Raw genomic sequence first — 25,599 nt, forward strand, 5'->3', positions numbered from 1 at the left:
GATATTGTATGAGCAAAACCTTTTATTTTCTTGCAGGGTGAGGACGGCAAACCTGGTACCAATGGATCTCCTGGAGAACGTGGTCCTGCTGGTACATCAGGTGCTCCTGGCCTCAATGGCTCCCCTGGAGAAGCTGGGAGAGATGTAAATAAATGATTCCTTCTTAGTATATTGTTCAGATACATAGATAAGTTACTGTCCTTAAACCACCCTTATGGCTAACGTTTAGCCACCAGTTGTGATTGAGTTTGGAGTGATGTATTGTAAACAATAGGGATGTGAATCGTGTCCTCGATCATCTTATCGATTTCGGCTGGGAGGGGGAGGGAATCATATTGTTGCCGTTTGGGGGGGTAAAATATCGTGAAAAATCGTGAAAAATCTAAAAATCTAAAAATCGCAAAACCGGCACATTAAAACCCCCTAAAACCCACCCCCGACCCTTTAAATTAAATCCCCCACCCTCCCGAACCCCCCCCCAAATGAGTTAAATAGCCTGCGGGTCCAGCGGCGGTCCGGAACGGCAGCGGTCCGGAACGGGCTCCTGCTCCTGAATCTTGTTGTCTTCAGCCGGCGCCATTTTCCAAAATGGCGCCGAAAAATGGCGGCGGCCATAGACGAACACGATTGGACGGCAGGAGGTCCTTCCGGACCCCCGCTGGACTTTTGGCAAGTCTCGTGGGGGTCAGGAGGCCCCCCACAAGCTGGCCAAAAGTTCCTGGAGGTCCAGCGGGGGTCAGGGAGCGATTTCCCGCCGCGAATCGTTTTCGTACGGAAAATGGCGCCGGCAGGAGATCGACTGCAGGAGGTCGTTCAGCGAGGGTTCCAGCGCCTCGCTGAACGACCTCCTGCAGTCGATCTCCTGCCGGCGCCATTTTCCGTATGAAAACGATTCGCGGCGGGAAATCGCTCCCTGACCCCCGCTGGACCTCCAGGAACTTTTGGCCAGCTTGTGGGGGGCCTCCTGACCCCCACGAGACTTGCCAAAAGTCCAGCGGGGGTCCGGAAGGACCTCCTGCCGTCCAATCGTGTTCGTCTATGGCCGCCGCCATTTTTCGGCGCCATTTTGGAAAATGGCGCCGGCTGAAGACAACAAGATTCAGGAGCAGGAGCCCGTTCCGGACCGCTGCCGTTACGGACCGCCGCTGGACCCGCAGGTTATTTAACTCATTTGGGGGGGGTTCGGGAGGGTGGGGGATTTAATTTAAAGGGTCGGGGGTGGGTTTTAGGGGGTTTTAGTGTGCCGGCTCACGATTCTAACGATTTATAACGATAAATCGTTAGAATCTCTATTGTATTGTGTTCCATAACGGTTTAAGACGATATTAAAATTATCGGACGATAATTTTAATCATCCTAAAACGATTCACATCCCTAGTAAACAATGTGACTGGCACACCTTTTCTAATACAAGTGAAGTCTGTTGAATCCTTTAGCCCCTTGTGAGCTAGATAGCTGAATTTTCATTAGCTACTGTAATTCCAAAGGAAGACTGGAATGTAGGACAATGTGCAGGCAAAACGATATTCATTCAATTCAGTTCCTCCTGGACAAAAGAATGCATTTACTCACCTTCATACATTTAAACAAAAACTTGCTGCTAAGGGTCCTGCACAGTAAAATGCATCAAAGCACATTAGCAATGCTTTCAAGGGTAGTTCTATACCAGCTCATGTAATGATAAAGCCTGCATCTGCATTATGTAGATTGTACTGAGTATTTTCAAAGAAAACATGCAAATAAATTTGCCTTGTAAATATGGGGAGAATTGGCCAAGAACACACGCACACATTATTTCATGTAAAGTCACACAACTGCTCTTCAGAGAGTATAACGTGCATGCTATCAAAAAGGTATGCATGTAAGTGCTGACCCCTCCCCCACAAGGTGCGGTCCAGGGGGCAGGGAGGGGCGGGAACAGCGCTCATTTGCCGCTCTGCCTGCGTGCGCAACTTACGCCAGCTCAGGAGCTGGCATAAGTTGTGAAACAAAGAAAAAAAAAAGGTAGGCAGTTTTCAAGGGTCGGGGAGGACAGGGGAAGAGGGAGGGAGTATGGGCAGGGGGGGTAGGGAAGTTCCCTGGGAGGAAACTGGGGAAGGTCGCGATGCGTTGCCTCACGAATTTTGCAGTATTCCACCCCCCTTGCACGCGCTGGCCCGGATTTTATAAACATGCGCGCGCTGGCGTGCACATGTTATAAAATTGTGCGTCCATGTGCACACGTATGTTTAAAAATCTACCCCTTTATACATTTTAGTACATCTGGCATTAAATTCCAGAAGAAAATGCAAGTTAAAATTGTTGTGTTAACCCACGTTTACTACATAGGCACCTTTAATAGGTAGCTATATACTACTACTCAGAAAATGTATCAAAATTCTAATTTAGGTTGTCCTTATTGGGAAAGCTTTCTAAATTGAAATTATTTGATCTGGGTGCAGAATGCTATAATATGCTGCTGTCACCATTTGGAAGTAAAATTATTTTTGTAAAAATGTGTTTTTTTAATTTTAAGGCTAGCCCACCACTAGAAGCTATGAGGCCAACATTCATAGGCTATATCCCGATAACTTTTGGAGTTACCTGGACAAAACCCAAGATTTGAATATTACTGCCCCACCCCCACTGCCCCACCCCCACACACACAAAATATTAAACCAGATCTAAAGAGGCATTGCTGATGGCATTCCTAGGGCAGTGTTTCATTTTGTCCAGGCAGCACTCAATATTCAGTGCCACCTGGACAAAGTTAGGTGGGAAAGTCTGGTTGAAAGAGTATCTGCCCTAAAGATATTCAAGGTATAGTCTGTTGAATAACTGAGAAACATTATCTACCTGGAAACGTTCCTGCTTGCCAAATTACATCAATATTGACCTCTATATTTTCCATTCATCATCACTCCCCAAACATTTGCTGGAATCTCTTGTAGGGATGTGAATCATTTTTATAACGAATTGAAATATCATACGATATTTCCAAATTTGTTATATAACGGTTAAAAAGCAAAACAAACATTTTTTCCCCCAAATTTTCATAAAAATTGTTTTTCGGTTAACAAAAAAATGTTTATTTTTGTTATTTTTTGTTACTTTTTCTTATTTTTTGTTAGTGTGCGCTAACTCCCATTTGTGCACACTAAGCCGAAACATGATTTTTCACTAAAAAAAAAAAATGCCGATCCGCAGGAAAATGTGATTTTCCCACAGCCAGACGAACCCGAAAGCGCAAACGATCGGGCACCCAATTCACATCCCTAATCTCTTGGGGTTTTTAATTATTTCTTTTCCTTAATAATGTAGGTTCCAGCAGGGAGGCAGGGATCACCCAGAATTGACACAAGCAATATGGAGAAAGTGACACATAATAAAATATTTTTACAAGAAATATGTTCACCTTTGTAAATACCTAAATATTTTTGAAACAAAGTGTTACAATAAATCTGACTTCGGATCAGCTCTCCTGAAATGTTACTGAATTAAAGAAATAATAATCACTCTCTTCAGTTTTTTGTTTTGCCCAAGTGTCCTTTTTTTTTTTTTGCTTGAATCTGCTAGACACTTCAATATTATCTAAATTGGATAGACAGAGATAGAGACATATTCCTGGATTTTCTAAAGTTGCAGACCTTAGAAAATCACGCGGTAACGGGGGGGGGGGGCGGGGGCCTGCGATAGCCGGCAGCGATGGCAACTCCATGGTGCTATAGCTGCCGGCTTTTGCACCCAATAGCACCATCATAAAAGGTGGCACTATTGGGCGCGAAATTGGAAGTGAAAAGGGTTCTTACCTTTTTGCCGTCCGTGATGTCTTCACGGTGTCCACCCCGCTGCCGCCCCGACGCCTCCCCTTCCGGTGGCTACTCCTCCCCGATCTAGTTATCGCGTGCAAAAGCTATTGAAAATGGCCCCCATAGGTAGATAGAGATACATACATCAATATCAAGGGATATTTTATTAACTCTGTTTTTGCTTCTTATTAGGGAAACCCTGGATCTGATGGTTCACCTGGTCGTGATGGATCTTCTGGTCCTAAGGTAAGAAAACGGAATGCCCTACCAGTATTCCATTTGCTAAGCTTCTTCGCTGACTGGACATGTGAAATCTTAATCTTCTACTTGGTATTTTTCCATAGGGTGATCGTGGTGAGAATGGCTCTCCTGGGGCTCCAGGAGCTCCAGGCCACCCTGGAGCTCCAGGTCCTGTTGGCTCAGCTGGAAAGGCAGGCGACAGAGGGGAAAACGTAAGTTTTAAATACGTTTGTTCATTTTTAACTTACACTGTTCAAAATGGGATGCTATTGTTTCTATCATATTTTCCCAAATCCTAAAGAATAGGAGTTGAATATAATTATTAAAATAGCTATGATGACTTTAGTAAACCATTTCTGCAAGTAAATGGGGGCACAAATATTTATGCTAGTATTTTATAAACTGTGCAGTGGGAGCCACACAATTTCTAGAATATTGCATATTTATGCCCCGACAGTAAGCACGTACATTTCAGTACGCACTTATATTTGGAATGCAGGAACGTGCATTTATAAAGATATGAACGTGTATTTTACATGTGTAGTAGCTATAACAATTTGTGCATAATAACCAAGAATTAAAAGCAAAGACAGGTATTTTATAAAGTCTGAAGTACATTTTCAAAGGGTTTTGCATGTTAAAATTGCATATACGCATGTAAGTAGCAAGTACAGCAGATATGCTATTTTATAAATGTCAAGAGGTCACACATATTTTCCATTTTGTGTGTATAATTTACCAATGGAAAAAGGGACAGGCTAGAAACATTCCAGGGCATGGGTCAAAAGTACTCATGGTAATTGCATTTTTGTAAGATATATACATTTCTGAACATATTCTTATACTTTTAGACCTGTTAATTGACTCGCCCAAGTGAAATTGGACTTGCCTGAAATTTTTGAGAGGTCTTGGTGAACTGGTGGGCGTCAGGGTAAGGTGCTAGGTCTAAGTAAACTGGAGATGGATGGGTTGAACTAGCAGAGTTATTGGCGAACTGGTGATTTCAAGTATGCATGCACGTATTTTCAAAATAGTATATGTACATACTTTATAAAATACCTACCTCTGTATAAATCATGGTTATTCTGCATACATGTTTTATTTTTTTTATTTTTTTTGCTCCTAAAATACAGTAAACACCTGTTTATAAAATAGTTAGAGAAAGTAATCATTTTTTTGCTTTGGAAATATTCAGGCATACTGAAACATATGCATGTACTTTTGCAGAACTATGTGCACCTTAGAAACTGTATAGCTCCCGCCATGCAGTTTATAAATTACTAAGATAAATCACTACACATTCACTTACATATACAAATGCCATATTGGGAATAGGTTTGAAAGTTTGGCTCTAGGTGCTGCTTACTCTGCTTCTAAAAATTCTTACTTGTGTGCATACTTGGAACCACTAGTTCGCTGATACCTCTACCAGTTCACCCAGACCTTCATAAATTCACCTAGAACCTCCAACATTTCACCCTGAGTCCTCTCCAGTACACCCAGACCTCCCACCCAAAAACTGCAGACAAGTGACAAGTCCGGCTTCATTTGCACAAGTCAATTAGCAGGCATAAAAGTGTTTGGAGAAATTCAATCATGTACACAGAAATACCACTTAGAATATATCAATTTGCACACGGACTTCTGAACCCCACCCCAGAGCATCCTTAAATCGCCCCTTTTCTCCTCTGTTAACATTTACGCATGATACGGTACCGTATGTACGCACAGACTCTTGAGGTTTATAAAATAGTAGGGATGGGAATTTGGGAGAGGCCCCAGCATCAGGACCCAGTCTCCAGTCTGGGCTGAGACATCGGGCCTGGGTCCAGTTCTATTCTGTAATCACATAAATTGAAAGGAAAGGAAATCTTTCAATGAATTGAAAAAAAAAAAAGACTTTAATGAATTCTTATATTTGATAAGTTTTGCTCTGATATTTTGAAAACACTCATAATTAAAAGACTTGCCTTGAGAATGCATAATTTATTTAAACATTTTCTGCAGGGTCCTGCTGGTCCCGCTGGTCCCTCTGGTCCCGCTGGTGCCCGTGGTGCTCCCGTAAGTTATTATTTGATAGACCTCCACTATCAACTCATACACAACTTTGTGTTCTTCACGTGTACCTTACATGGCTATCTTTTCATGTTTATAGGGTACTCAGGGGGCTCGTGGTGATAAAGGTGAAGCTGGTGAACGTGGCACAAATGGCATGAAAGGCCATCGTGGGTTTCCTGGTACCCCTGGTTCACCAGGCAATTCTGTAAGTATTCAAAACTTAACTGAACAATACTATGATACTTAGTAATGTCAAAGAAACCTAAATAACATTGCCTACTCCATCTCAGACCTATTTTTCTCTAGCATTTAACAAAAGTTTGAATGTACTATACCTATAAAATCAGACTCCTTCTGTTTATCTTGATTTAACTTGTGTATGTCGTTTTGTTCTCCGCCAAGACCTTCTAGTGTTAGGCAGTTTATAAATTTAATACATGTAAATGTAAATATATATAGAACAGTGTTTCTTGACCACTGGTTCCTGGACCATCAGGGATCCTCAGCAGCATTTTCACTAGTCTGCAACTCAGCAGTCATTGCAAGAGGAAGCAGACCTGTGCTGCAGCTACCATCTATGGCTGCACAGGTACTGGCTCCTACCTGGTCACCCACAGCCACAAATGGGACATTCTCTACTGCTCTAAACCTCTAGGCCAAAATATCCTGTTAGCTGCTTCATTCCATGCTCCACCGCGCTGCACACTGCTGCTGCTTCTGGGTAATGGGGACAGAGGGCCAGCACTCTTTAGCTCTCCAATACTGCTGACCCTGAACAGCTGATCAGGCCAGTAGATTAAACCTGAACCTTGAACTCAGCTGAGCCCTGGACTGTGCCCACTCCGGCTCTGTAAATAAACAAAAAAAATGCAACGGGTTGCTGGCTAGGCAGCCCTGAAGGCAGCTGCAAGTATCAGTCCCCTTAAAGTGGTAGTATCTCCCCCACTCCCTACAAATACCTACTAACGTAGGTATTTGTAGCTGCTAGCTACACTTTCTTCTGGAATGATGGGACGTAATTTATTTCCTTCTCCTGATCTGGATTCAAGAGGCCCAGCTCTTTTGTCATAATTCTTATAATATTAGAGTGTGGCTGGGTTGTGATAGGGAAGCCTCCTGAAAAGAGCGTGTGTTCGTGTTTGCTTCATCCCATCCTCCCCCTGCAATGGTAAATGTAGATCAGATTCATGGCAGCATCTCTGAGAATCTGGAGGGATGGAGGGGGCCATCATGATCAAATTAGGATGGTTCTATCTGGTAAGGCTGAACCTAGCTCATGCCACGAACCTGAAGCAACCCAGGTGCCATGCCTGGTCACATACTAAATGGTTCATATGATACCACCTTGACTGGAGTGCTCGGTGTGACCCAGAGTATCCCCCAACAAGAAAGTGCCTGCCTCTTCCAGGACCAGGGATCCTCATGCCAGGAGTGACACCAACCTCTCACTCTTAGCTCAGGTACCCTGCCCACTATAACATGCAAACCAGTAAAAATGCATATCTATCATGCATTGCACTTGTATTTCATAAGCTATTGCTGGATATAATAAATTTGCAACTAAATATAAAAAGATTCTGGAAGGAAGAATGATACTGCACATAAGAGAAGCAGCAATGAGGGATGCAATGGCTCTTGTGAGTCTTCTTGGTCCAGTCTTCATCCTTCCCACCATCTTCCCTGGTCCTGTGTATCTCAGCTAGAATCCCCCCGAGGCAGGATTAGACAAAGAAAAAAGGTAGAGGAAGGTTGCCAGGACATGTACATGATCTGAATATTGTTCTCTCCTCAGTGTAGATAAAAGTACATGTGCTCTGAACAGCATACATACATTTACCCACCTGAAAAAAGGGGCATGGACAGGTCAGGGGAGTGAAAGCATGCATACAGTGATTTCATTTTGAAAGCTCCATGTGCACATTCACATGCACACTCTGCACCTGCTTCCAGGCAGGTTCAAAGTACAATATATATATAGGGGTGTGCATTCGGATTGACCGCATTAGTGAAACGCAACTCATTTTTTTTTTTTACTTAAAAAATTGATTTGACATAAACGATCGGATTTCCCACATATCGAACATAGATATGTTCGATATGTGGGAAATCGCGATTGTTGAGCCAAAATAAAAATATAAACCCCCTCACCCTCCTTAATCCCCCCCCCCCCCCCGACTTACCACAACTCCCTGGTGATGGAGCGGAGTGAGGACGCCATTTCTGCAATCCTTGGCGAGAAGCATGTGACATCGGCGGCACGTCGAGTGACGCCGGCGTCACGTGATTCCCGGCTCGTTCGCGCCGGACGGCTCGTTCGGCCCAAAAAGAACTTTTGGCCAGCTTGAGGGGGTCAGGAGGCCCCCCCAAGCTGGCCAAAAGTTCTTTTTGGGCCGAACGAGCCGTCCGGCGCGAACTTGCCGGGAATCACGTGACGTCGGCGTCACGTGATTCCTGGCCAAAAGTTCTTTTTGTTTCTAGAATGGTTGTCCTGTAGTATAATAAGAAAATAAGAATTATCATGCTGGATCAAACCAAGGGCTATTGAGCTCAGCATCCTTTCTCTGACCGTGGCCAGTCCAGGTCACAAGTATCTGGCAGTTCCCGTAAAGTAGATCTAATTCCTGTCACTCCCAGGGACAGCAAAAGCTTTCTTAGTCTACCTAGCCAATAATGTGTTATGGACTTTTCCTCTAGGAACCCTCTGTGCTAGTCACCTTGATCATATTCTCTGGTAACAGACTCCACTGCTTGATAGTACACTGAGTGAAAAAGTACTTTCTATAATTTGTTTTGAATCTGCTGGTTGTTAGATTTATGGAGTGTCCCCTTGATTTAGCATTATTTAAAAGAGTAAATAACCATCCTTTATTCACCCATTGCACCCCACTTATAATTTTATAAACTTCTATCATGTCCCCTCTCAGCCATCTCTTTCCAAATTGAAGAGCCTTTGCTGATAGAGTCTCTCCACATTGGGGATGATTTCATTCCCTTTATCATTTTTGTTGCCCTCATCTGCACTTTTTCTAGTTCTGCTATGTCTTTCTTAAGATGGGATGACCAGAACTGCACACAATACTCAAGGTCACACCATGACTTGATACAGTGGCAATATGATATTTTCTCTTTTATTCTCCATTCCTTTTTGGATCATTCCTAACAATCTATTTGAATTTATGGCTGCTGCTGCACACGGAGCTGAAGATTTTAACATTTTGTCCTCAAGGACAACAAGGTCCTTATCCTGGGTAGTGATTCCTAAAACAGAGTCCAGCATCATGTGCCATTAGTTGGAATTCATGTTGCACCTTTCTACATTAAATTTCATCTGTCATTCAGTTACACAGTCTCCTAGTCTCACAAGGTCCTTCTGCAATCTGCTATTGTTTTAACAAATTAGTATAACGTTATGTCATCTGCAGATATGATTACCTCACGTAACGTTCCCTTTTCCAAATCATTTATCAATATGTTAAACAGCACAGGTGCCAGTAGTGATCCCTATGGTAATCTACTAATGACCTTTCTCCATTTGGAAAACTGACCATTTAATCCTTCCCGCGATTTCTGGCCTTTCATGACATGGGGTTTCTCTGATATGCTGAGTTACGAAATGTTTGAATTCAGATGCTTGCCATAATTATACAACAAATCTTTCTTCACAGGGTGCACCTGGTCAACAAGGAGCTATTGGAAATCCAGGGCCTGCTGGTGGCAGAGTAAGTAACACTGTAGATATTAAAATAGAAATCTGAACTCTTTGTAGAAGAGTATGATCTGCCAATTTTTAAATATAGGAGAATTTAATTAAAATATATCTTGAAATTATGTATCAAAACAATTCACTTTGTAAAGAGATTACATCTTTTTTTGTGGTTACTGTAGGGTCCTCCTGGACCATCAGGTCCTCAGGGAAAAGATGGTCAGAATGGTTATCCAGGTCCTATTGGTCCACCAGGTCCTCGTGGTAGTAGAGGTGAAACAGGTCCTGAGGTAAGTAAACAATAGAATCATCTTAATATCATTCTCAGCTGCTGTGCTTAGATTTAAATTAATGCAATTCTTAATCATTTATGTTAGACTACTAGAGATCATTAATGGCTAAGCAGAGGAATGTTAGTATACAGTTTCTATCTATGGAGCAGTGGTTATGAACCTAGCTCTTGGAACACACCCAGCCAATCGAGTTTTCAGGATATCCCTAATAAATATGCATGAGATACATTTTGCATATTAAGGAAGCTGTGCATACATATTTATCTCAAACATAGTGATTGTGGATATCCTGAAAAATAGACTGGATATATGTGTCTCAAAGACTGAGTTAAGAACTACTGCTATAGAAACAAGACTGGTGTTAGGATTTATGCGTATGTGGGCCCCTGGGCTGAGGTGAGAGATGGTACTGCCCACAGGGAGGAGCCCCGCGAGCCTCACCGTTGGGAAGCGAGGTCTCAGGCATAGCACAACAGGTGCTGGAGATAGAGAGAGAGCAAGCAGAGAGGACAGAGAGAGCTGGAGAGGATAGCTCCAGGGGTTGGAACCACAGTGCGTCAGCGTAGGAGGCTGACGTCAGATACAGCTCGGGAGTCCTTTATTCTCTGTAGAGAAGTAGTACAGCACTACCCGTGGAGTGGGGAGTGTAGCAGAAAGGTCACACAGACCTAGAGGTGCCACGAGGTTTGTGAAGTGGGGTACGCCGATGAGGCTCCTCAGTAGATGATATGGCAATGGTCAGCAGAGCGGGGTACACCGATGAGGTTCCTCAATAGATGATACAGTAATAGTCCGCAGAGCAGGATACACTGGTGAGGTTTCCTTAGTAGAGAAGAGCAGTAGTGGTCCGCGAAGTGGAGTACTCACTTGAGAGTGGCGATGGTTCCAAGGAAGCCCCGGGGAAAGGGGCAAGTAGCGATCGTGGGCACAGGGCCCTCCGAGGAGCAGATAGCCAGAGACAAGAAAGGGCCCCCGAGGAGCGTGTACCTGAGGCGTCTCACGCCAAGGAAGCAGGAGCTGGAACTGGAAGTCCGTAGCAAGCGAAGCAGATTCAGCAATGAGGGAACTTGTTGCCAAGTCATAGGCAGACAGGGGGATGAATGACGTCATCCAAGGGGGACCGCTGTGACGTGCTTAAGACTGGCCCGAGAGCGCGCGTGCACCTAAGGAGCTCCGAGGGCAAGGTGGCGGTCAGTAGCATCCAAGCCATCCAGGGAGGCCCGGGAATAGGGGCAGGCAGGCCGGTAGTAGCTGCCAAAGGCCGCAAGTCTACACAATGCAGTTGGTGCCGTGAGGCATGAGGTGAGCAAGAGTAGTCGCAGCCATCTGCGACCGACGGGCATAACAACTGGAACCAAGTTGTTAATTAAATGGACATTGCAAGGGTACATCAACAGTTAGTTAGCATTTCTTTTAAATTTATCTGAAAGATATTATTATGCCATAATATTCATATTTGATCCCCACAGAAAAGCACATGTTATGTGGTGGTTACCAACTTTCTATTCTTTAAAGATGAAATAATAATTCATCAAAATTGAGATAGCATTCTTCAGGAAAACTTGAAAATAAAATACTGTGAGTGCCTAGCTATGTTCAGTTATAAATCTCTAAACTTAATATCTATTGTTTATGTTTGGTTTTTATAATAGCAATGCAGTATTACATGTTTTCTGTTCCTTATTTTCTAGGGAGCATCTGGTCCTCCAGGGCATCCCGGGCCTCCTGGGCCTCCTGGTCCTTGCTGTGATGGTGGTGGTGGTGCCAATTTAGGACCATTTGGGCAACAAGAGAAAGGTCCATTTGGACAACAACAATATTTTGGAGACCAACCATCTGAAGAAAGAATCAATACTGCTGAGATAATGTCATCATTAAAATCCATTAATAATCAATTAGAAAACATCATTAGCCCTGATGGGACACGAAAGAATCCAGCCCGTAACTGCCGTGACTTGAAATTCTGCCATCCAGAATTAAAGAGTGGTATAGTATAAACTTTTTATATTATATTGCATCTAGATGTTGTAATATTATGATATTTGAAGTTCTAGTGTTGTAGTGTATAACTTGCTTCTGTGATTTTTTCATCAAATGATTCCCTAATTGAAAATAGTAAGACATACAGAGAGCATTGATTATCTGAACGTCAATAACTTAAACTTGTTAAACAACATATATACATAGCTGTTCTGGCCAACATCCATTACATCATACTTCCCTACTACTATTTTCAGACTGTATGGTATATTGGCCAAAAGTAAGAACTCTTACAAGTGAATATTCAAAGGAGTTACACATGTAACTATAAAATACTATTGGAGCAAATTGTAAACCCCCTTTTACTTGCTTTAAGTGCATGGGTAAAACCCACTCATGATTCAGTACCATATATTGTAGCAATTTTGAAAATCCCACTTACACAGTAAAGTTAATTTATACATGTAAATAATTTTATGAATGTAAATGCTTTTGAAAATCAGGCCTTTACAGTTTGTGCTTGAGTATTGTAATACTCTGTTGCTAATTTTGGGCCTCATTTTCTAAAGTATCGCAGGCCTGCGATACTTTAGGTAATGAGGGGCAGGGGGACAAAACGGGGGGCAGTCCTGCGCTAGCCGGCAGTGATCGTACCGTCGCGGTGCGATCGCTGCCGGTTTCGCACCCAATAGCGCCACCATAGAAGGTGTAGCTATTGGGCGCGAAATAGGATGCGAAAAGGCCCTTTCCTTTTCGTCATCAGCAGCGTCTTCGCGGAGTCGGCCCCGGTGACGCCCCGACTCCTCCTCTTCCAGGGCCGACTCCGCCCCCTTCTTGGTATCGCACGCGATAAGGGACTTTTCACGTGCGAAATGTCCCTTATCGCGTGCGATCTGTCTGGTAAATGACCCCCTTTGAGTGTGTTACATCACACTTGCCATGGCTTAACCATCAAAAAAGAGATGATATGTTTATAATGTTGAACAAGCCTTTGAAATTATTGGAAATCTTCAGAAAGGAGAAACAGTAATGTCTCTTGTTGAAGTTTGTAATGTTGAACAGTCAACAGTCAAAGATAAAAAAGAGCACAGAGAAATGCTTCTGAAATTTGTATCAAAATTTGAAAGAGGTAGTGGAAGCAAGGTAAGGAAGACGATAAAGCATGCTGAAAATACAATATTGGGGGAGCAATAATCGACACAGTTTATTGCCCCCATCATCCACCAGTGAGCAAACATATGCATGCTGTTTGACAAAGCATGTACTTTTAGCAGCACAATAAAGGAATGTTGTTAGTTTGGGGGAGTGAAAGTAATCAGGGAGATTTTATTTTGAAATTTCCATGCACACTGTACAGTATTTACAATATGTTGTTCAAAATTTTATAGTTCTGAATGTAAGAAGCATTATATACTACATATGGAACTATAACAATATTATATAAGTTCATGGATAAGAAGACTATACCATACATTTTTATTGATACTGTACTATAAAACCTTTATATTGAATTATGAATGTCTTGACTTCCTCTAGGGAGATTTAAATAAAATAAATATATCATAATATTTCAATAATACATGTTTAGTGGTCTGCAAAAATAAAATCATATATTATCCTGTACTTTACTGTATGGTACATATAGTTTTTCATGACATTTGCTTATTCAAGCAGACCCCCAGACCCAATTTGTTTGGATAATTGGTGCTCTAGTACACTCAATTAATTGTACTTTTCCATGATGGCACTACTGGCACAAGGCACATTGAGGCCAATATTCAGTATGTCAGTTAGTAGACAAGTTATCCAACTAAAGTTAGCCGGATAACTTGTCCTGTATATTCAGGAGCATAAACGTCCCACTGAATATATTAGCTTAAAGTTATCCAGCTATAATCAGGGAGTAATCAGGGAGATTACTGATTACTCTAAAGTATTTTCTAAAGTATCACAGGCCTGCGATACTTTAGAAAAATGTGGTAATGAGGGGCAGGGGGCCGAAACGGGGGGGGGGGGGAGGGGCAGTCCCGCGCTAGCCAACAGCGATCGCACCTCTGCGGTGCGATTGCTGACGGTATCGCGCCCAATAACTCCACCTAAGAAGGTGGAGTTATTGGCACGAAATAGGCAGCAAAAAGGCCCTTACCTTTTCGCTGTCCGCGCCATTGTCGCAGCATTGGCCCCAGTGACGCCCCGACTCCTCCTCTTCCGGGGCCGACTCCGCCCCGATGTAGGTAGCTCAGGCGTGCGCTACCTTCGCTAGCTATTAGCGCAAGCCTGAGATAGCTTTAGAAAATAAGGCCCTTAGTTATCTGGGCCTGTGTAGCGAGATAACTTCCTATGAAATAGTATATCTTAACCAAATAATTGCAAAAGATACCTGGTTAAGTAGCAATGAAAATTAAAAAAAAAATGTAAAGGAGCCTGCGGTCTGATTTCCTTCTCTCGACCCCCCCCCCCCCCTCCCTGAAGCATTAGTGGGCCACGCATCCCACACCCCACATCCTCTGCTAAATATAAAATATGTCCCAGGGTCTGCTGCTGGCTCCCCATCACCCCCACCTTCCACATTTCTATAAATATTAAAATGAGTTCTGCCGATGGCCCATGCACCTTCCCCATTTCAAAAATGTGTATGGTACCCACTCTGCCACCCCCCCTACCCTGACCTTCCCTCCATTCCCTCGAAACTTAAAAATCCCTGCTGGGAGGAGGGTCTGAACGTATCCACTCCTGGAGAGTTCCAGCACAGATTCTGTCATAAGCTGGGATGGAAGAGTAAAATACACATAATACAGATCTTACATTTCCATCGCAGCTTATGACAGAAGCTGCACTGGAGCTTGCTGGGAGTGGGTACGGTTAGACTCTATACCCAGCAGGGATTTTTAGGGTTCAGGGGGATGGAGGGGAGGCTTCGGGGAGCCGCAGCTCATATTTGGACTGGAGAGGTGGAAGAGTCTGTCAGCAGCTCTGCATTTGAATATTTATAGAAATGGGGAAGAGGGGGGGCCCAACAGCAGAGCCCGGGACATTTTTTTTATATTTAGTTGGAGATGTGGGGTGAGGGATGCATGGCCCGATATGGCTTCTATGTAATTGGGGGTGGGGGAGAGGAGGAAATCAGGTCACAGATCCCATTACTGCTTTTTCATTAGATTTCATATCACTACTTAACTGGATATTTTACACAGTTATCCAACTAAGGGGGTCATTTTTCAAAGCGATCGCAAGCGAAAAGGGACTTTTCGCGTGCGATCACTAAAAAGGGGCGGCGTCAAGACCGGAACAGGAGGAGTCGGGGACGGCACCGGGGCGGACGCCGCGAAGACAGCGTGGATGGAGCCTTTTCGCTTCCAATTTCACGCCCAATAGCACCACCTTTTATGATGGAGCTATTGGGTGCGAAAGCCAGCAGCGATCGCAGCGCAGAGGTGCGATCGCTGCCAGCTTTTGCAGGCCCACCCCCCGCTTCGTCCCCCGCCCCCCATACCGCGCGATTCATGACGCCGCGTTGTCTTAGAAAATCTAGACCTAAGTTCTGAGTTATCCATCTAAATGGCATCCTCCTTTACTGACCATATAGTAAGTCAAGATGCTTTCTGCGGTGACAATGGAATAACTTGGCTTATATATACTATAAATACACAGAATGCTAGTTATTAGCATTTACTCTAGCATTATGTTACCTGAATGTGCCACATTGGATTTGATTTGCTCAAAAGATAGACAGTATATTACTTATCCAAACTTTTTCTATGGCTAAAAGTCCATGGGATAAATCCTTGGCAAGAAACAGTCCCTCAATATGAGGCTACAGAACCTGTTTTTAGAGCTAGTTGCAAAAATTATTCTTACAGTTTTGTTCATTACAAGTAATGCTATTCAAATGCAAATATTTGCTCCCCATAGAATTTCATGAAGTTTCTTTTCAGCAAACTTTAGTCATTTTTGCATGTCGTATTTCTGTAGGATTTTACTGGATTGACCCTAATCAAGGCTGCAAAATGGATGCCATTAAAGTATTCTGTGACATGGAAACTGGAGAGACTTGTGTAAATGCCAATCCTAGCAGCATTCCACGTAAGAGCTGGTGGACCAGCAGTGGAAATGAGAAGAAGCATGTCTGGTTTGGAGAATCCATGAATGGTGGCTTCCAGGTAAGAACTCGCCCATTTCAATGATACAGTGTAAAAATGTTTTCATTCTTTTATTTTCTAAAATAGCAGTTTCATCTTCCAGATTCATGACAAACCATACTCTTCTGTTCCTCAAGAGCACAGTAAATTTGCTGAAATCAATGTTTCATCATTTATTATATTGTACCATAACTATTAACTAACATGTATAATCAACAGAACTAGTAGCTTGAAGAGTTTGCTTTTTCTCCTTTTACAGTTTAGTTATGGTGATTCGGAGCTTCCAGAAGGTGCTTCAGATGTGCAGATTGCATTTCTCAGAATCCTTTCCAGCCGGGCCTCCCAAAACATCACTTACTACTGCAAGAACAGCATCGCATACATGGATCATGAGAATGGAAATGTAAAGAAAGCTCTTAAACTTATGAGTTCAACTGACAGCGAATTTAAGGCTGAGGGCAACAGCAAATTCACATATACAGTTCTGGAAGATGGCTGCACGGTAAGAAAAAGAAATATTATACCAGAAAGATGAATCCAGCAAGCCCTATCTGCACAAACTGTGCTATTTCTGAAACTGGTGTGTAACAGGATGTGCAGGCCAAATAATATCATTTTGTTTCATTTCGTATTGTATGGAGGAAACTATCACCTAAATTTTGTTTCATTGGGGGGGGTTTGTTAGGAGTTCTTTTATTTTTCATTTTGTTTTATTTCGACAAATAATGCACACTGTTTGTAACTAATATACTCTGTTCAAATATGGGCAAATTTTAAAAGGCCAGTGCATGTAAAATTCGGGAGTTATGTGCTTAGTTGGGCCCTGCATGCACCACATGCATTTTCAAAAGTACATGGTGGCGCGCATAACCCCCAATATGTGCAGAAGTGCCGGGCCAGCTAAAAGGGGTGGGCCAGGTGGCATGGTCTGGAGGGGAGGGGCGGGACAGAGGCCAGCTGGGATAGCGGCCATTAGGCCCTGTCCTGGGGAAGCGTGCACCAGCAGCCAGCTGACACGCATAACTTATTTCTGCTAAAGGAGCAGGTAAGTTAAAAAAACAAAAAAAAAAGTTAGGGTTAGTTTAGAGGTCAAAGAGCAGAGAGGAAAAGGGAGGAAGGGTAGATAGGAGCAGGGCCGGCAGAACCACTAGGTGAGCTAGGCCTGTGCCTAGGGTGCTGAGACTTAGGGGGCGCCGAGGCAGGCGGCAGAATTTTGAAAGGGCAAAAAGTGCCCTTTCAAAATTCTGCCAGCCCCCGCCTCATCCTGCCACCCCCCCCCCCCAAGTGCCACCCTCCCGACTCCCACCTAGTGGTCCAGCGGAGGGCCTGGGAGCGATATACTGCTCCCGGGGCCTCAGCTGCCACTAACCAAAATGGCGCAGGTGGCCTTTAGCCCCTACCATGTGACAGGGGCCAACCAATGGCACCGGTAGCCCCTGTCACATGGTAGGGGCTGAAGGCCACTGGCGCCATTTTGATTAGTGGCAGCCGACGACCTGGGGTGGCAGAAGGCTCCCGGTCCCCCCCCCGCTGGACCACCAGGTGATTTGAGTTTTCTTTTGGGGGGTGTTGAGAGGGTGGGGGAGGAGTCTGGGCTGTGACGGGGGGAGGGTGGTGCAAGGCTGAAGGTGCCTAGGGCACCCAATCCCCTTGCACCAGCCCTGGATAGGAGTAAGGGAACTGGGAAGGGCCTACTCATGTCGCCACTCCTCTTGAGCATGCAAGTGCCGACCCGCCCACACATGCGTGTGCGGATTTTAAAATCCGGCGCATATGAGCACGGGAACTATTTTATAACATGCGCACTCCGACATGCGCATGTTATAAAATTGGTGCATCCATATGCATGTGACCGGAACTGCACTCACATGGACACACACGCTTTTTAAAATCAACCCCATAGTGTGCTCCATTCGCAAATAGTGTGCATTAAAAATGATAGAAAATAAAAAATGAAATTGCATTTTTTTCTTTTTTTAAACAACATGAAACAATATAGGGAATGTCATTGATATTCTCTATGTTGTTTCAAATGAAAGCACATCCCTATTGTGTAACCCATGTAGCATGCAGCAATGCTTTAAAAATTCATAGAATAGATGCCTTCTGCTGAAAACACATATAATGTCCGGACTGATAGGAATTTGCTAGCTATACCATCAATAGAGAGATATGCATAGGTAGAAAAGGCAGAGTTGGAAAGAGAGCACAATAAAAGAAAGTAATTTTAATTATGTCAGAGTAAAGCATATCACCTAAACAGCACATTCTGAGTAAATCTTGGCTTTCTGTCTATAAAACAATTAATATTTAAATATATTCTGCAATACATCTGAGAAATAAATATATTACAGACTAGTTTAAATAGACAAAATGAATTGTTTTCCCCATTCTGACATGTCTTTAAAGCTAATTTTAACACAGCAGCTGAAATTCAGGTTACGTGCAGTTCCTAGGGTACTGTTTTTATTTATCTTACCTATCATGTATGTATAGCATATCTATTCTAATTTATTAAATCACTCATTATCCCCATCTCACACACAAATACACACACACACACAAAATTAGATTTTCAGGATATTTTCAATGAATATGCATAAGATATATTTGCATACAATGGAGGCAGTGCATGCTAATATACAACATGTCATGCATATTTATTAAAGGTATCCTGGAAACCTAATTGGCTGGTGAGGGGGTGGGGAAGAGGAGGTTGAGGATTGGTTTGAGCACCACTGTAAACAATTAGCATTTCATATTCTAAAATTACATAAATGACTAAACTAGAACCTAAAAATGTCTTGCTTCTATAAAGTAATAGAAGCAACTCTTCTCAAAATTATTTATTACATGTGCTGTTGATGTAGTCTGTTTCCGTGCTCTGTTGTTTCTATTTCTCCAAATTAAGGCCTAGATTCATTAGGCCGTGAAGTTTACTGTGATAGTGGGGCCCCTCCCCAGTGGGGCTCTATGGCGTGCTCTTTTGTCTCGCCGCTTAAAAAGGAAGGGCAAAAGAACGCACCTAGTGGCCCTTTAACACGATGACATCCCCAACCTCACGAGACCCCACGGCCTTAGAGGACCGCTGGTCTGGAAAAAAAAAAAAAAGTGATGCCAAAATGGGGAAATCGAATGGGTTGTTAAGTGCTGACCCTCGTCTCAAACTGGAGCTGCCACTCAAGGCGGCCCTGACGCCTTCAAATTAAAAAATAGAAAAAAAGAGCCCAATTTTCAAAGCAAAACTTTCACAGTGAATCTTGCCATGGGTACGAAGAGCACAGAGTCTCTTGCTCCTGATTTTTTCTGCAGGCACATTTTTACTGGAAAAGCACATATAAAGATTTGAAAATGCTATCCGCATATGTACTTTTCCTCCCTTGACCTAAACATATCCTTGGAATGGCTCTTCCCAATGTGGCTAAAAGTCCACTTGTTGTGGACATTTAGCAGTATTGAGGGAGGGCAAGTTTCAGACACCCGATCTACACAGGGAGTGGCACATCACTTTGCCAAATTGTCCTCATTATTGTTTTATAAAGTTAAGATGGCCGTGTAGCTCCATGTAAATAGGGACAGACTGTGCCAGTCCAGGTTGTAATCCCACTGCATGCATGGAGATACATTTTGACAGTAATAAGAACTACATCTCCTTGTATGCAGTGAGGCAAAACCAGACTAACCTAGTTTGTCCCATTTCATATGGAACTATATGGTTACCAATAGGCAAACTCTAAATCCTCCCTAAATGGATAGCAATCGCACAGGGCCACCAATCTTTCTTTACTCAAAATCTAATATTGCTACTTTATTTTCAGATTTTCATAAGCACATTATTAACTCAATGGCAACTTTACTTGAGAACTGTTGACACATCTTGATGCAGGCAGAGTATTCAAAATATGGTTCATGTCAGGGAATCAATGAAAAGAGGGAGGACACAAAAATTCAGCAATGTCCATAGAGTTCAAATACAAGATTTTTATTGAATCGTGTACAAGCAAGCAGAGAGTTCAATTGTCAGCATCAAGCCAAAAAGGTTATGTCACTAGATTTACAGTTCCCTGACACGGGCCGTGTTTCGAAGAGACTGCATCATGAGGGAACCCACAAGTAGTTTAAAAATAATCTAAACTAAGGGAGTAGCAGGTTGAGAGAGCTGAGTCCCCAAGGCAGAGATGTAAGGAAATTTCATAACAATACTTTAAGAGAAGTGTTTATATAAGAAAATCCAGTTCTAAATTGAGGCAGATAAAGTCAGTTTGGGAAAAACTTTTGCTATTAAGCCTCTAAGGCAGATTGCAAGTCAAAGAAGTTTTTGTGATGAGCTTAGTGGGGAAATCAGACTGCGGCTCCGTGAATCTATTGACATAACCTTTTTGGCTTAATGCTGACAATTGAACTCTCTGCTTGCTTGTACACAATTTAATCAAAGTCTTGTATTTGAACTCTATGAACATTGCTGAATTGTTGTGTCCTTCCTCTTTGCATTGATCTCTTATCTTTAATGGTTGGACTTTTGTCTATTTTACTCTTTGCTTCATGTCAGGGAATGACATCCAGTGGTTTTCAAGTGTCATTGATTTAATGTACATATGAAACTGAAAAATCAAGTAACAATATTAGAGGGCATGAACTAAAAATTCACTCAGGATCTTTGATGTTAAGTTTGAACCATCACTGTTTTGAGGTGGTAGGTTCCTATTGTGATGATCCTTGATATATACAAACTACTTTTCATTAAAGTTTGGTGTCCCAGCGCAATTGCTATACATTTAGGAAGAATTTAGTGTTTGGGTTTTTCTTTTTTGCTTACTCATCTTATTCTGTTTTCTTTTCTTGACATCCTTTCTGTTGTATCTTGCAGAAACACACTGGTGAATGGGGTAAAACAGTCTTTGAATACAGAACGCGCAAGACAATGAGATTGCCCATCATAGATATTGCACCCTTGGATATTGGCGGTCCTGATCAAGAATTTGGAGTGGACATTGGCCCTATTTGCTTCTTATAAATCAAGGAAACTGCTCTTTATTAAACCACAGCAAATGATCCACATTCCATCTGTGCCCCTCTACCTTTAATCTTGTCAACCTATGCAGGTGGTCATCTACGTCCCTGTTATTTATTTCCAAAATTTGGGAAAACAGAAAAATTAGATGTAAAGAGCTCATTTTTCCTATTACACAGATACCATACAAATGCTTTTGCTCTATTTTTTTTACCATTTCCATCTTTGAACATGTTTCAATGGTGCTACAATAAACTTCAACACTCATTAAAACAACACTGTGCTATATATTTTTTTTAAAGGTAACCAATTTATAAAGCACTGATTATTCTAAACATCAAACTAGGCCCATCTTTCTAACCAAGATGAAGTTCATAAAAGTAGAAAGGACTTCCCTATTTCAACTACCTCATCATGGACAGAAACTGGGATGCGTTTGATGGTTCACAAAAGAAAATTAAACTGTAAAATTAAGTGAATGCAATCAAGTTCTTTGTTTCTCTATTAATAGAGAATATAAGAACTGAAACCCCTAATTTAAGCAATTAAAGTAATTGTGTTCTTAGATTTATTCCATTTTCCTTGGTGCTTCTAGACTTTCCTGTCATTGCTGGCCAAGACCACTAAAATAGGGAAGTGTAAAGGACAAATGTGATGGTGCTAAATGCTAATGTATGTTCACTTCTGAAATTGCAGCCTACAGTTATTGACTTGTGTTAAAAAAAAATCAGGATTAACTGGCATATCATTTCTATGGATTTCCCCCTCTTAACTCGACCTAAGTCAATAAAAAATGCAGAACTGTGGGATTTTGTCACATTAACACAGCTATAATATGGGAGGTTAACCTTCTTTGTAAGCTTTTATATGGTGTTGATCTTTTCCATGCAGTGACACATAATAAAGGATTGTATTACAATTCCTACAAGCTTATTCATGTTGTTTTTTATTTTTTTACATGCCCCATTCACATCTCTATTCTAACATTTTGCACATCATTATTTCAATCATGGGTCTTTTTTGGAATTCACAAAAATATGTCTTGCAACACATTGTAAGAAATGTGGTCCCCATCCAGATTTGGTGGGCTGCAGAGCAGTAAAGTTACCTGAGTAAATTTACCCAGCGAATTTACGTAGTTATTCAACAATACTTAGCTGGATGTGGCTGCCATTGAATATAGCCACCTAAATTTACCCAAAGTTACCCAGGCAAATATAGGACAGTAATTTCCCCAATAAAACTACCACATCTCACATATCCAGATAGCACTGAATATAGGCTGTACCTGGATAACTTTTAGCCATATCTCTGGAATGCTTCCCCATACCACATCTCTTTATCCAGCTAAATTTTACCTAGGTAATGACTTATGTGGGTAAAATTTCACCAGTGAGAGGGTCGTGGAAGGTAAAACACGAGGTTTGGAGAACTTGAAAATGTACTCAGACAAACCCTTTTGAATATTGACCTTGTTATATTTGATATTTGGAGTCTATACGTCCAACATATGAGCTTAGGTTAAATATCTTTGGCACGAAATTGTTTTCTTAATAGGCTGATGGGAACAGTGCTGCATACATCTAGAAGTAGTATGGATCTGATCTCAAAAGCTCATATATTACATCTTTTCTGATGGCCCTTTAAAAGAATCATGTCTTATTAGACTCCAGTTTCCTCCAGCACCATTATTATTATTATTATTATTTATTTCTTTTATATACCGACATTCAATCGAGATATCACATCGGTTTCCAGATAACCAAGGGAATAGGGCGTAGTCCGCCCTATTTTACAAAAAACAATTATAACATATTATAACAGTGGTACATGGAACAAAAGGTTATAGGATATAACAAAAGGTTATAGAAAATAACATATGTACATGAATGTGTTGTTGATAAAATAAAAATGGGATAAGGGACTTGTTGGGTAGGTAATTAAGGAATAGAGGTGGGGGGGATGAGGGAAGGGAGGGGGGAAGGTGGGGTGGGAGGAAGTAGCGGAGTGAGGGATTCAGGGGGGTGAGAAGACTTGAGTATGGGATGAAGTGGGTTGCGTTCGGGCAGGTTAAGGGTCGGGTGGGAAGGCTTTTAAAAACAGCCATGTTTTTAGGTGTTTTTTGAAGGTTTGCAGTGATGGTTCATTTCTGAGACAGGTGGGGAGGGTGTTCCATAGGGTGGGTCCCGCTATTGTTATGGCTCGTTTGCGGGTTGCGTTGAGGTGTGCAGATTTGAGATTGGGGATGGCTAGGAGGCCAGTGTTGGTGGATCTGAGGGTTCTTTGTGTGGGGTGTGGATGTATTGCGTTGTTTAGCAGGTAACTCAATGTTACATTGTTACAATGTTACAATGTTACAATGTTACATTGTTTAGCAGGTAACTCAATGTTACATTACAGGTAACTCAATGTGTGCTCAGAAAATAGTTGCTTCCTTCTTATTCTTTTGTGCATGTATTGAGAAAATCTGAGGTTCTTAAGAAAATTCATTGTAGAAATGTTCTAAAACTATATAGGCTGATCCAATCCTGGCTCTTTTGGCTTCCAGGAAGCAAATTGAAGCCAATTACCAGGGGATATTCTGCTGTTATATGAGCTTTTTCAGATTTTCCAAAGAGATTCACAAGTGCCTGAATACAGGGTCAGTTTTAAGATTATGGCACCCATAGGCAGAGGATTGGGGATGAGCTGGTTTTGCCACCAGAAATCAGAGAGCAGCATGGGAAGTCCTGTTTTAGGGTGCCTTCAGAACTTTGCACCCTAGCCATGTGCCTATGTTGCTGTGCCTAAATCTGGCCCTGCCTGGATACAGATATTTGGAGCAAGCAGACAGTATTGTTGTCCCTTACTTTTCATTGTCCAGCTTCTCTCTACCTCCTTTCCTACTCACAGTTAGTGATTCCCCACCTCTTTCCAGATAACATGGCTTTTATTGGCCTTTATCCCCCTACCTGCTTTAGTCTGTTAGGTCTAATCTTTTCACAAATAAGTACTATTATATCTTATGGAAGGGAAATTTATTTTCTACTCCTAAAGAAAATTATGTTAGTCTGGCTGAAACACTTTATTTTCTTTTATTCCATCGGATTCCATTGGGTTACAACCTTTATAGCAGTGATAAAGTGCATCATGCTTCCAGGAAGGTTGGAGTAACCTGTTCAGAGTGGCCATGGTTAAAACTAAGAATCAGGGAGCAGAGGAGGTCATTTTTTTGTTGACTCACAAAATTGGTGGCTGTGTAGACTGTTACAACCCTGGCAATAAGACATGGAAGGGGGGTTGAGTTCTGCATTAAATACTGGATTTGTGAAAATCAAAAAGTAAGATGGCAATGCCTGAAATAGCCTACAAACAGATATAGTGGAAAGTTTTAACAGACTTTGGACATGCTTGAGAGGGTAATGGAAGAAACAGGATGGAAGAAGTCAAGTAATGAACTTGGGGGAGGGGAGGAGGTGTTGTTTGAGGCATTGAAATTTGCATGTTCATCTACCCAAAATGCTAGAGAACCAAAGTGGTGGAATCTAGACTGGGCCAATTAGATAACTCTTATCTGCCATCATTTCCTCTGTTGCTATGCTACTATGGCAAGGAAGGAAGTCTTGGAGAAAAGGTTAAAAAAATACTTATTTGCAGCTGATCTGATTGCTTTTAAAGAACCGGTTCTGTGATTTCCACAGTATATTGAGGCACTTGTCTGTTGAAAAGAAGAGGTGAAAATTCCTACCTAACTCCACAAAGATCTCAACATATTGTTTTTCTATATGTTTTTCTAAGTTAGCCGGATAGACATATATGGTTCAGCAGCACAGCAGCTATGCTACTGAATATCCCTAAAGCAAGTGCTACTTAGGCAGATAAGTCAGATCTGTCTAAGTTTAGACTTGCTATTGAGCAGATCTAACTTACCTTTATAACTTATCCATCAAAGGCTGAATATCACTACTTAGTCAGATAATGTATCCAGCTAAGTAGTGCTGCCCTGATCCACCCACAACTTATCTGGCTATTCAGATTGCCGGATAAGTGATTTATCTGGCTATGTAGTGGCTGCTGAACATAACTAAATATTCAGTGGTTGCTACATATCCAGTAAGTCCTACTTATGTTGCTTGTAAGCAGCCTAGATTTCTCGATAGTGCAGCATATAAATATAGCAAATTAAAATAAATAAACACGCTTTGACTATCTGGGCCAACATTCACACAAGCTTCCCAATAAGCCCCCCATCAACATCAACACCACCACAATCTACTCCATTCACATGTCTTTCTCACAAAGTACACACTATCAAGTCCTAAATGACATAATAGCACTGACATCACACTCATCACGTAGACATGTACACTACTGAACCTGGGAAAGCCATAACAGACACCAAAACTCT

At 42.1% G+C, this 25,599-nt stretch overlaps 1 protein-coding gene across 1 annotated transcript in view; it reads left to right on the forward strand.

Moving 5' to 3' along the window:
* Window positions 1-22,145, forward strand: part of COL3A1 (collagen type III alpha 1 chain) — a 175,016-nt gene extending 152,871 nt beyond the window's left edge. Inside the window, exons 41-51 of the mRNA XM_029605981.1 lie at window positions 37-144; window positions 3,981-4,034; window positions 4,133-4,240; window positions 6,036-6,089; window positions 6,184-6,291; window positions 9,752-9,805; window positions 9,972-10,079; window positions 11,774-12,068; window positions 16,035-16,222; window positions 16,461-16,703; window positions 21,069-22,145. Coding sequence (XP_029461841.1) covers window positions 37-144; window positions 3,981-4,034; window positions 4,133-4,240; window positions 6,036-6,089; window positions 6,184-6,291; window positions 9,752-9,805; window positions 9,972-10,079; window positions 11,774-12,068; window positions 16,035-16,222; window positions 16,461-16,703; window positions 21,069-21,215 — 1,467 coding nt within the window. The 3' untranslated portion in view covers window positions 21,216-22,145. The remainder of the gene's footprint in view (window positions 1-36; window positions 145-3,980; window positions 4,035-4,132; window positions 4,241-6,035; window positions 6,090-6,183; window positions 6,292-9,751; window positions 9,806-9,971; window positions 10,080-11,773; window positions 12,069-16,034; window positions 16,223-16,460; window positions 16,704-21,068) is intronic.
* Window positions 22,146-25,599: the final 3,454 nt, after the last annotated feature.

Source organism: Rhinatrema bivittatum, chromosome 6 (genome assembly GCF_901001135.1).
Source record: "Rhinatrema bivittatum chromosome 6, aRhiBiv1.1, whole genome shotgun sequence".
Taxonomy (NCBI): domain Eukaryota; kingdom Metazoa; phylum Chordata; class Amphibia; order Gymnophiona; family Rhinatrematidae; genus Rhinatrema; species Rhinatrema bivittatum.